The following is a 13,487-nucleotide window of genomic DNA, read 5'->3' as shown; positions in this document are numbered from 1 at the left end:
CAGTCACAAAAAAAAATAAAAAAAAAATAAAAACACACATCATGGTAAAATCAATACATTCATCGTTCCGCTCAGAATCTAAAATATTGATTTGTATAACAAAATGTAAATTGTAAATATGTAAAATTTTTGTAAAAAGCTAATAACCTTTGTAGTTGATGCTTAACTAATAAGGAAAAAAAATTAGATTTATTTAGATTTATTAATTTTGGTACCCCGTGTATGTACTTTGACAGACGTGTGCAAAAAATTTAGGTACTTATAATATAAGTGTTACATGTTGTAACATATTATGTTATATCGCATATGCATCGTACCTATGTGTAAGAGAGTATAACAGCTATAAGACATAAGTGATGTGTATATATTATTATAGGTCCGTTGCAGTGTTTGTACTTTGTAGGGAGGGGATAGGCACTATGATAGAAAAGATATACGAGTGCTACAATAAATAATAATGAAAACAACCGTTTGCGAAACTGGCGTAATACATACAATATAAAATTTAGTGGTCGAACTATACGCATATATAGTAGCCATCCATAACGTGATATTATAAATTATTATAATACGTATTATATTATTCTATCGTTTGACGAACGGGGAGATCGCGGGGAACCACTCGAGACGGATATCCTCTTGTACGCGATATTGCGAGTTGTTACGTTTACCTATATATATATAATGTAATAGTGTAAACGTATATTAAATATTATATATATATTACGTACATTTTGTCACGTCCTACTTAAGAAAAACGTCGTCGTAGTATTATGTTATGTAACATGCACGCGGATGCGAATATGCTGGTATATACATTAACACAATATTATAGTTAGGTACCTATACCTATGTAGGTATTGTAATATTTACACTCTTAAGGTGAATTGAAAAACCGCATCGGCTCAAATAATTGCAATGAAATTTAAATCATCAAAAACAAGTGTGCCCCGACGTCCAATAATATACCTACCTACTATAGCTGAACTGGCGTACTGCAATAATATAATTTAGTTGTTGACTTGTAGTATATGGTAATTGATATATCTATGCGCACTTGGATGTGTAATCAAAAAATTATTATTACTTTGTCAGCGCACATTATAATTGACGGACATTTGGTCAAATTTGCAGTGTGTGGGCTTGACATTTTTATACGTTATCAAAAATAATAAGGCAGGGCTTTGTCATTTAATTTACCGTCTCAATGTTGCCACCAAATATAATATAAAATGCATGTGTTTAAAATGTTCTTTTACTTATGTACGTAGTCAAACCTCTGAATACCGGACACGATGCTAATTAGAGGTTTCACTGTATCGTAGGTATAATGCAAATAAATAATAAATAATAATAATTTATAAAAATCTATATCAATAATATAAGCGAGTATCGTAGACAGACTAAACCTTCTAAGGAAGGGACGACGACACTTGGAAACGTAGGTACTGGAGAATTATAAAAGCTAAAATTCTCCCCTAAGATCCGTTGCAATGATGAATAGGTAGGTACTTGACATTTGACTGAAATAATATTCTGGTGTTGAAGTGCGAATAATCAGCAAATCAATAAAACCATATAATAATATGAATATTAATGTCATGAAAAAACAATAGTATAATATGCGAGTCGTGATGGTCAGGTGGGTGGTGGGTGGCGGGTGCTTTAACTGCTGTACTAATTTCGACGTAATGTAAAATTATGTATGCGTTCGCCAACGGTAAATTTATATCGTCGAGAAACGTAGGTACCAATATCGGTGGTAATTGGTAACGTGTTCGTCGTACCACCGCCGGGCCGGGAGTTCCGGATAGTGGTTGTCGGAGCGCGGTCAAGGATCAGCTGTATAACAATGTTATGGACATCCGCCACAAACGCCGCCGAACGTTGCCCGAAAAACCGGAACGCTACGCAACAATTCGTGAACAACAAGATCGGATTCGCGTCTGATCCCCTCTCAAACATCGGCGGTGCAGTATTTTTCACCGACAATCGTACGTCGCCATCTATCTCCTCCCCCTCTCGCCATCACCGCGACGTATTTACCGCCACCGCCGCAGATACCGCCGATACCGGTGGCTCTAATCAGCCAGCGACGACGACCGCGCCACCGCGGTTGTACCACGACTGATTAGAACACGAGTACAGTGTCCGTAGCGCAATCGCTACAATCGCGCACCTCGGCAGTTGTACCGCGGGGCTCAGACGTCCGACCACTGTCCTCTACCAGACACCATCGTCTACCGCTGTCCACTTCTCACCGAGTGGACAGTTCGGACTCGGCGTAGTCACATCTCGAGTCCGTACCGCAGTATACGATTGGATCGGCGTTGACGTCTGTTTGGGTACCCTACCTCTGTACCACATACCACTGAAAACGCGCGTACAACCGTCTGCGGGCTCGGGGCACATGTTTTGATAAGGTTGCCAGCTGCCCGATAACGTCTCAGTCTATCGACGACGACAACAACAACAACGATTGTCTACGTAGATTATCTTATAAGTATTTGCGTTTTGACAATTCTTCATTGCGCGCTCTTGATTCAACCTCGGAGGAATGCCTCCCAGAATTTTGGAAATCATTCATTCGTAGGCTGGTAGGTTCGGTCATAGTGACTAAAGTGACGACGGTTATAATACTAATTATTTTAACTGGTGACTGCTTTCTGCTGTGCTCCAAAGACGATCCGGACACATGGCGAGATCAGACGACCCGTTCAAAGAAGGATATCTCTACTTTCCGCCTCATGGAGTACTATCGCAGCTAAAAGTAATTGGTCAATTTTATTACTTCTATAACAATAATATTACAATCCGTTGATTTTTAACTACTTTTCGTAATGCATGAAAATTTCACTGGTACCTACTTGGCCTATTAGGATATCATATACTATTTAAAATTGTTTTGCTATAAATTGAGCAATACTCATCAGTCCAAAAAGCCATTACTTATAAATTCCACAGGTAGTTGTGTATATCTTTTATTTAAAACTCATCTTTCAGAAATCCTGGCAGAAACGTTACTGTAGATTATTCAAATGGAGTAAACATGGTATAGATCGTCTTGAAGTGTTTGATGGTATTGACGATCAGAAATCTTCAAATATTGCCTCGATAATACCCTTGGAAAGTTGTGTAAAAATTACTCAAGATGCTCAAAAACATCAACCTAATGTGTTTGCGGTAAGTCAATTGATATATATATATATATATATTTTTTTTTTTCTTGTATTTAATCAATAAACATTTAAAAGTTTAATGATGAGTAATGAGTAAGTTATGTCTGAATTCATTGTATATTGTGTTCATAGTTCACTATAATATTTAAACCTTAAAATAATTTAATATCTAAAAGCTTATAATTTAAATCTATCTGTTTCTCAATATCAATATATCTGTAAATAGTAGCTATATCATAATAATTAATAACCATCTTATGGAACTTGCAATACATTTTAAATCAAAACAAATTAGATAAAAATGATTTCAAATTAATTTCAAAATATATTTGATAACAATATTTAAATTGAATTAAGTAAAGATAGGTATAAAAACTAGTCAAATATGACAAATAATATAGGATTAAGGCTTTTCCCATAGGCTAAAAAAAATTTACCACCTAATTTGCATATTAATATATTTTTTTCTAAAAGTAATACTTAAAAGAGCCATGGAGCGTCTATATTTGACCTTTAAAATGTGCTGCCTTTGACTATAGCCTAAATACAGCCCTATAGGTACCTATATTTATATTTTGTCTTATTGTAAAATCAATATTAAAACTTTAATATTAGCACAATAACTGATAACCATGTATATAGTACAGCAACATGTGGATAATGCGGTCAATCAAAGTAGCTAAAGATATCTCAAATTCTGGTTTATTATATGAAAAAAATTATAGTATCTATTTTTCATTTACATAAAACTGTTTATGTTATAAAGTTTGCCAACATTTTTTGAAAACCTTGATTTTAGTATATTTTGTATTAAATTAAAATATAAATTTATATATTATAATATGCTGTTAGGTCTGGTTTAATGATTTTTTAGCTTGGCAAAGTATTTTGGTTATATGGTTATAACATTTTTATTTTTTTTATATGATTTTTTTTATTTAACATAGGTATTAGCTTATTTTGGTAAGAATTTATTTTCAAAAACTTCTATTAATTTAAAAAAATTTGAAACGTAAAAGTTGCTTTCATAAATTGTTTGAAATAATACTCCAATGATGCACCGAGTACCAATAAATAAAATACATTTTTAGTTTAACTACTTCCATTAATTAAGAAAAAATTGTTATCATAAATTGTTTCAAATAATCTTTTAATGACTATAATGTGTTACCAATCACTTATTAAACTCAATAAAAATATGAATTATGCTAATATAGAATTTATTATTACTTTGTTATCATTTTTCATTATGATTATTTCATAATAGGTATTATTTTTATATTAAGAACAGCCTTATATTATTTATTCAGAATTAAAATGTAGGCATCTTTATATTAAACTAAAAATAATATTTAAGATTGACAAATGCATTTACACTGTACAATAATAGATATGATATTACTGACGTAACCTTGTTAATTACAATTTAAAACACTTAAACCTAACCATTTATTGTTCATTTTGGATAAAACCAATTTGGTGTTGTCTTTTACTCTTTTCATATTTTTACTTTAAGAAATATGAATAATGTAAATTAGTTTCTGATTTACTGATATTTTAATAACTTCACTTTATAATGTTTTAACTATTCATTTAAATTTCAAGTAGTAGTTATGAAATAATTTAATTAAATTATGGACTGGCTGCAATTGTTAGTTCCTAGATGAGGCCACATATACACAAATATGTGTTACAACCTACCAACTTAAAATCCAACAAACAAATATACAAAAATAACCCCTACTACACCCCACACCAAATGACCTATGTTGTCGTGAGTTCCCGCTAATAATAATAAACAAAATTCCCTAGTTTTTAAAATGTAAATGCAGTTTTTTACAGGAAATTTCAAGTCTAAAACTACTGTATGATTGCATTTTAAAAATTATAGTTTAGGCTTATAAAGTAATTAGTTACTCTCAATAATTATAATTATTAGGATATCAAGACTACTCTATGTTAGAGTCGATTAATAATTATCAATTTATTTTACATTGATAATTGTGATAATTGTTATGCATAATTAGGAGTTATTAAGTTAAATATGTCTTTAACCTATTGGATACAATTAAATACACAGTTGAATACTTATATTTAATTAATAGCTTTACTAAATTATGTTTTAGTGTTTAATTTAATTTAATGTATTAATTATGAATTAAAATATTAAACTATATACTACATAGTTTTATTACTGTTTTTTAAACTGAACATACAACTTTCAATAGGAACAATTTTACGTCTAAAGCTATTATATCATTTCAATTCAGAGATTATAATGAAGGTTAATAAGTAATTACTAATATTTATAATTTTTAAGATATTAAAATAATTTTATGTTAGTGTTAATTAACAATTATCAATTTATTTATTTAATTCATTTAATTTGACATTTAATACACAATTAAGAGTTATTAAGTCAAAAATTTCGTTTTAGAATAATCTTCTGATGTTTAAGTACTTAATTTAAATATTTCTAGTTTAAAATATGCATAGTATGCTATACTACTCGTGTGTATTTTTACAAATGATAAAACCTATACAATTTGAACAAAATAAATCCAATTTTGTGTTAGAATTTAAATAAAAGTGAATTTACCTTATGGTATGACCATAAACTGTATGTTCTCATTGTTTTTTTATATGAAAAATAGTTTTAAGTTTTGAGTATCTAAAATACTTATATATATAATATGCTTAACACATTGACTGCCATGCAGCCGCCGGCAGCCTCAAGAATATTTATCATGGGTACGCCATAGACATTTTTCAGTGTCATTATAAATTTGTATTTGTATATATACTATTGAATTTGAAAAAAAAATTAAAAATACAAAAAAAAAAATGTTAAAATTTTGTTTATTGCATAAAAAAAATTTCAATTATTCCCACTACGCCACAGCATATTTCAAGATCATTATTGTAGTGCCAAAGAAAAGTTAATAATATAAATCCAAATTAATTTACGGCAGCCGGCGGTCTAAAAATTATCAATACCTAATTATTATTATACGGATGCCGGCGGCCTCATGGCACATGGCAGTCAACGTGTTGAAAATTAAAACATCATTAAAGCCCAAAATCTTTTCAATGTTGTTAAGAACACAAATAATCTTCTCACCTTGAAGTTAGAACATAGAAAAATTCTCTTTAATGTTAACAATAACAAATTGGTTAAACTTAACGTAAATTTGTTATGTTAAACATTTTTATGATAGAAGCAACACACCATGCAGGTGTGACCTTAAATCCAATGAATATAATTTCAAATCATATTAATACTTACAATATTTATTTGTTTTTATATAAGCTGATACATGAAAAAATATGTTTTATATAGTTTTAGTATAATATTATTTGGATTATTTTATAAAGAGAGATTCTCTCTAAATATTGTAAACTTTTAGTGTATTATTATATTATTTACAATGACTAATATTGTTATTTGCTTATCTATGATGTAGGTTTGGACGAAAACTGGTGTTCATCATTTTTCTGCTAACTCTGAACAAGAAATGACTGACTGGATATGTGCTTTGCAAGCTGTGGCTTTTAGAGATAATGTTTCGAGGCAAACAATTGAAGAAGATAATGATTTATATTGTTCATCCGGAGATGGTAAGCTAATAAAAAAATTATTTTATAACTTTAAGGGATATGATTTTTATGTAATATAAGTTAATAATTAAGTATGTGCTTAATGTTATCATTAAAATGTAATGGTAATTGCTTAAATTTGAATGTACTCATAAGTTTGGGTTAAAGTTTAAGCAGTTATTTTTTATTTATATTATTTAATTTTGAAAAAGTTTAAAATAAATTATGTATTTGTTAAGCTCAAATATTTGTTCACTTTAATTAATAGTTAATATTTTTTTTAATATATCATTAAACCAAACAATATGTTTATAACTTCTATACTCTACTCCAAATAAGATCAGTCTTCGGCAATGACCAGTTTTTGTCGATTAGCAGTCAGGCGACACCCGCTTATCATCCTCTCCCACAAGTCTACTATTTGTATATCCAGCTGTGTAGTACTGCCACACCCATGCACATAACTCGGCAATTGAAGTTTGATCTTATTTGCAATAGAGTAGGTATAGTCAAAATAAATCCAAATATGATGCAAAATGAAATTTACACTTCACTTATAACAGATTAATTAAAATATTTTTGGAATTAAGGTACTAAAAATCATCTAAATAAGCTCTTTATAAATATTAAAGTAAATAAAATTATCAATCTCTATTACAGTTATCACTCCTTCAAGCACTAAAAAATAAAATATTGCTTCTTTTAAAAACTTTCATGTTTTTCCTCTTATATTATACAAGTATTTATGCCTATACTTATTATATTTTTGTATGACTTAATAACTTTTGTTCTAGCAGTTAAAAGGACACTACAAAACTATTTGTTGTCTCCTTCTCAAAAGTGCGTAATATAACAAATTTATGTTCAGCAAATCACGTTTAGCTCCACTAGTGTAAAAATTGGAGTGAATTTACCTATTATGAAATTTGATGTTCTTAACATTATCTATGTTTGTATGTGGATTTTTTACAATTATTGTTCAATTTTGTAGCCAGTTATGCATATATAAAAAAGCATAAATTAAAAATGCTCATAACTCACTTAAAAACTAAGTTATCTTAATAAACCCACACTCAAACACAGTTAATGTTCTTAACATCTAGTTCTAGTTTAAAATAGGTCAATTTACTCTAATTTTTAAAAAAACGGAGTTAAATGTGATCTGCTAAACAAAAATTTGTTATGTTACATTCTTGTAAGACGGAGATATAAAATAGGTGTGTAGCGTCCTCTTAATCTTTAAACTAATTAGTTTTTGTTATTGCATAGACATGGAATCAAAGAGTTTGGTGTGACGATATCAAAATTATTTTATTTTAATAAATCTTTATCAATGTCTTTGAATAGAACCTTTTGTTTCTGTTACTTCTTAAAAATAAATGGAATAAATTTGATTTAACATCTAAAAATAATCCTTAACTGTACTGCTCAAAAAATTATATTTTTCAAACTTTTTAATTCCAAACCAAAAATTGAAAAAAACTCTATTTGAATAATAAACACTTTGAAATAAAATATTGTAAACATTAATAATAGGAAATTAATTGCCATAACACTCTGCCAGGAGTCAAGCCAAATAAATAAAAAAATACATTATGTCCCAAACTCTGCTAATGAATATAAATCCTAGCTTTAATTAATATTATTAATATCATTACTTCACTCAGCAGTTAATGTTTAAACCTATTTTTTTCAGCTGGTGTTTTTAGTGTTAAATTAATTTCATCAGACGCCAGTGAACGTTGTGGTTTAAAAGAACAACCTTATACATTAGTCATTACTCCTGTTGCTCTACAACTACGAGAATCTGATGAAAATGATACACTACTTCTAACGTGGCCATATAGATTTATTCGAAGATATGGGTATAGAGCCGGTAGATTTACATTTGAAGCTGGTCGCAAATGTGCCAGTGGTGAAGGTGTGTTTCATTTAGAACACTCTAATCAACAAGAGATATTTAGATGCATCTCATCAAAAATGAAAAGTATGAAAAAACTTTTGAATGGCGGAGGTGATGCGACATCTATCATGTGTGGTGATAATCAGTTCCGAGCGGCTTTGTCTATGATGGCTCGTTCTCGAAGCCCCTTACCACCATCGCCCACTAGCACTACTCCATTAATTTTGGATAATGACTTTAATAGCTTTTCTTGTTCAATGAAACCTCTTATGCCTTTACCAACATTATTAGTACCTCCAACTACGTCTCCACCACCACCACCACTAAAACCAAAACCAAAGACAATTTTTTCCAAGAAGGTACCTACTCCTTTCACAAATGACCAAGAAACAGAATCACCAGATGCAGCATATGAAGATGTCCAAGTAAGAAATGATGCCTGGAGAACTATGGGTCTAAATGATTCAAATCATTGCGAAAAACCTTATGCCAGTAATAATGTAATATCTGATGATGGCACTGAACATTATGACCATTTACAACATTTTGGTTTTATATCTAAAACAGCACCTGGGTATAGACAAATTCACCCTATTGCTTTAACCACAAAGCATAAATCCATCATAAAAGCAGACACTTTAATGATGCCTGCTCGAAAAGCTGATGATTCCCATTACGGTTATGGTACTATAAATAAAAAAAACTCTACCGAAGAAAATCGCTCAAATAATGAGTCTTTGGACTCAGTAGCTCACAATGAATTGCAATATGCTATGGTCTTCAAGCCTAATAAGGTCTAGTCTTATTTATTATTTTTTATTAATTAAAATCAACATTTAAATTCATATATTGTATATCATATTTTCCTATGTCCAAACAGAATGTAAATTTATTAAATAGATTCTAACCTAGTAGAAATTTGTTTTGTTTCATATTTTATCATTGACTACATCACATTTAGACATTAAGTTAAAAGTTGTTAATATCTTTATATTGTAATGTTTAATTTTAGAGTTTCTTATATTTGTTTTATTTAATTTATAACAATTTTACATTCTTAATAACATCATATTATATGTGCAATAATCACAATAGAAAAGATTTATATATATATATATTTATTTTATTTATTTTCATAGTTATATTCTAATATTAAAAAAAATGTATGAGAGTTATTTTGTATAGTTGAAATAATAATACGAATCAAACTAAAATGTATAAATATTTTTAAAATAATTCAAAATATATTATGTTTTACAAATATTTTTATATAATATCAATCAAATAAATATCTATAAAAAATGTTTATTTGCATTCGATTTTTATTACATTGCACATGAAGCTCATTATAAACTATTTTCACTGTATCTTGAAAAGTATTAAAACTTTTGCCATGTTTGCATATAACTGTGCAAGTGTATAAATTTAACAATTATTTTACACGGTGCACAATGAATGATCCACGAATTCAATGAATCAAAATGTATTACCAATAATTATTGATTCATGTATATACCTACATTTAAATTATACATTAAATATTTATTTGTTTATTATATAAGTATAGAAATTATTGAGTATGTATTATTTAGGATTAAAATATATTTGTGACTTATTCATAATCAGTGTTGAGATAAAGAGAATAATTGAGGTAATTGTCCGTACAATTTGCTAAAATGTTATTGTTTTTAATGGATTTTGTATAAGTTTAAACTTAAAACATTTATAAAAAGGTGGGCAACCATTGGGTCCCATTTTGCTGTATATTAGGTATTGTGTAGGTCAATTTAATGGATGTTTTAAACTTGAATTCAATTATATAAAATCATTGTATACGGTAAAATGATTCTGACCAAGACCATCTGTTGGCTGCCAAGTATATATTAATATTAAATTTATTTATTTTGCAGTTAGTAATTCAGATAGTTGAAGTTAAATTAATTTTTACCAAAAGCATGGCATTTGAAAATGTGTAGAAATATAATAATATATATTTTAAAAGTTTCATGCCCCTATAAGGAGTAATATTTTAAAATAACTCAAATTGCTTTTGTTGTTAATATTTTTAATTTCTTTCAGATTGGAAATTAAAATGTCTATAAAATAACTAGTTATATATCTTTTAGATACTTTGATTACAGTATGAACTACAATTGGGACATATCTTGTCACATATACATTTTTAACTACAAGTCAGTTTCCAAATTTTCGTGATTTTAATAAATGTTATTTATTTGGAGTTTAAATGCTTTTAACAAATTGTGCCTTATCTATTTTTAATTGTTTTGAACTGTTATTATATCAACTTATGAAGAACTTTGCATTAAATATCAAGTTGTTTAACAAAACAGTGGACAAAAATTGATTTATCGGAGGAATATGATTCCGCGCACTTTATTGTTCATAAAAAAAGAATACAATAGGAATTGGGTGCAACATTGTAAAATTTATCACAAATGGTTTATTACAATCTCATAGTCGTCATTACAAAAAATAAATATGATGTGAAATAATTATGCATCTAAATAAATCTAAAAAAAATTGTCTCATAGTGAGTTGTCATTACAAAAAAAAAAAAAAAATGTAAAATAATTTAATATAATTTTTTCTCTTGATACACAAAGCTTATATATGTAAGATATTTTACAATGTTTTATAATGTATTTTATAATTATTATTGAAATGTTGTTTAACGTTATGTGTATGTTTTAAATCGGATGATCCCATTTTATTGTGCATGTTTCTAGCAATTTAATCAATTTTTGTCGTAGTTTCGGGTTATATTTCCATTGGTAGAGATATTACTCCATGCGTTGGTGGATTAACACTATGAAATTGCCCATTGAACATTTTATGAAAAATTTCTGCTCCATTTGGCGGTTCAACAACATTTTTTTATAAATAAAATGTAGTTACCTTGGTGTAATTGAAGGTGTTCACTTGCTCATAATTCTGGTGGGACTACACAACCTGCAGATTGTTTGTAAGATTAAAGTATGCAATCAGAAAATATATAGCCTTTACTTTCATTTGGACACTTACTCATGAGTTCTAAAAATCCTTCAACCTTTTCCAATTGGAGAAACGGTAGTTTAGTAAAAGTGATTTTAACCAAATGCCTAATAAATTAATCTGAATCCATCAAATATGAGGTTCTTAAAATATTGTAATATGTGCACTAATTGTATCAATCTCATGTTACAAGAAAAAAACGTGCAGAATCGTATATAATAATTAACATGGTAGCGTTGCATTCGAATACAATACGGAGTAGGTATTATAGAAATAAAAGGTAATGTCAAACAATGAACCTGCGGAATCGTGTTCTACACATATTTACTGAAAAGGAATTTAAAAAACTGAAAATTGAAAGTTTTTATTAATAACTCAATAGGTAAGTGTAAAATTTTTAAATTCATAAGAAATTATATGATAACATTTGTTTTACGGCTTATCCTATTCCTATTATGTGATATATTTTATGATTTGACCAGTTTGTCAATGAATTTAATAAATATACCAACAGATTTTCGAAGTTAATTTTATTATGTCTCTTATTTTCTAGTAGAAAGGTAAATTTTGAAATGCAATAACCACTAACTACGACTTAACATTTTATATAATGCCAACTTTTATATAGTAGGTAGTTATAGTCTGTGCTCGTAATCACGATTTAAGATTTAGGTAGGTACAGACATAGCCACAAAATAGTTTCTATAGTAAAGCGGCGAATTGAAGCCAATAATTAGTTGTTCGCTCTTCGCTCTAACAAAAAACTTGAAAATCAAGTACAAGGTATACAATTTTATATTTTAGTGTGAGTATAATCAAACCAAAAAATTTAGTTTAAATTCATAATACATTTTTATAGAAGTCTAAAGTTGGAATTTCGACGAAGTTCATCAAACTTGCTTGCAATTTTAATCAAATATTGATACTAGCATGTTTCCATACTCAAAAAATGTTCAAAATAATTTTCAATAATTGAACATTTTATAGTTTTAATAGTTGTTCAAAAATATTAAAGATATACATTTAAATTTTAAATTTTGACGAAATTCATCAAAATGTTGAAAATTGTATGATTTGCTTATAGTTAGAAACAGGGATAGAACCTCGATAAATTTTACTTTTCTGGTTCGATTCCTAGAAATACCGAGATTTCAGTTTTCGTTATGGTTTATTTTCGATTCTTAAAAATGACCTGTTTTTGATTATTTTTAGAAGTTTTTGTGACAGTATGACCTATTGAACTTCTTATGAGAAACCTTATTTTTTAAACATTCAAACTTAAGCTATAAAAACTGAATATTTTATTAATTTACTAATTTATAACTACAAAATATATTGCGAGTTTTCAAGATTTTGAATTTTAAATTCTAATTAAAAAAAATAGTGTGAGTACTTGAATATTTTTTTAACGATTATTTAAACAACTTATGAGATACATTGTACAGTGAAACTAGTATAAACGGACAGTCGCGGGACCAAAATAATTGTCCGTTATAGACAGGTGTCCGTTGTAGACAGGTTTCAATGTTTTAAGAATTACAATTTGTATTGTTTAATGTTTTTTATTTTATAATATTTATTAGGTATAAACTGTATATTAATATGTATTATATATATTATACACATACATTATAAATTTAAATTAAATTATTTACATACATACATGCAATGACACATTACATATAAATTTATTAATTATTTCTTAAAAAATGATTCTATTGATGTTTGTTTTTTGTGCTTCGATTTGGTAATATCCAACTCGTGATGGATAATTATGGATTATGTATATATATTGA

At 28.2% G+C, this 13,487-nt stretch overlaps 1 protein-coding gene across 2 annotated transcripts; it reads left to right on the top strand.

Annotated features, from left to right (window-relative positions):
• The first annotated feature begins 2,052 nt into the window (after positions 1-2,052).
• Positions 2,053-9,869, top strand: LOC107168267 (docking protein 2-like). 2 transcript variants are annotated; one of them, XM_089217871.1, is made up of 5 exons: positions 2,053-2,597; positions 2,683-2,770; positions 3,004-3,183; positions 6,644-6,797; positions 8,473-9,869. In XM_089217871.1, exons 2-5 carry the CDS (start codon positions 2,696-2,698, stop codon positions 9,477-9,479), a joined length of 1,416 nt encoding a protein of 471 aa, XP_089073997.1. In that variant the 5' UTR covers positions 2,053-2,597; positions 2,683-2,695; the 3' UTR covers positions 9,480-9,869. The 2 variants fall into 2 exon arrangements, with proteins under 2 accessions (XP_089073997.1, XP_089073996.1); XM_089217870.1 differs by having other exon boundaries at positions 2,061-2,770; positions 8,473-9,868.
• The last annotated feature ends 3,618 nt before the right edge of the window (positions 9,870-13,487 follow it).

Source organism: Diuraphis noxia, unplaced genomic scaffold (assembly GCF_037042655.1).
Source record: "Diuraphis noxia isolate RWA-SAM2 unplaced genomic scaffold, SU_Dnox_SAM2 contig0001, whole genome shotgun sequence".
Lineage (NCBI taxonomy): Eukaryota > Metazoa > Arthropoda > Insecta > Hemiptera > Aphididae > Diuraphis > Diuraphis noxia.
The sequence above is the reverse complement of the archived record's forward strand: the minus strand, read 5'-3'. Positions and strand labels throughout refer to the sequence as shown.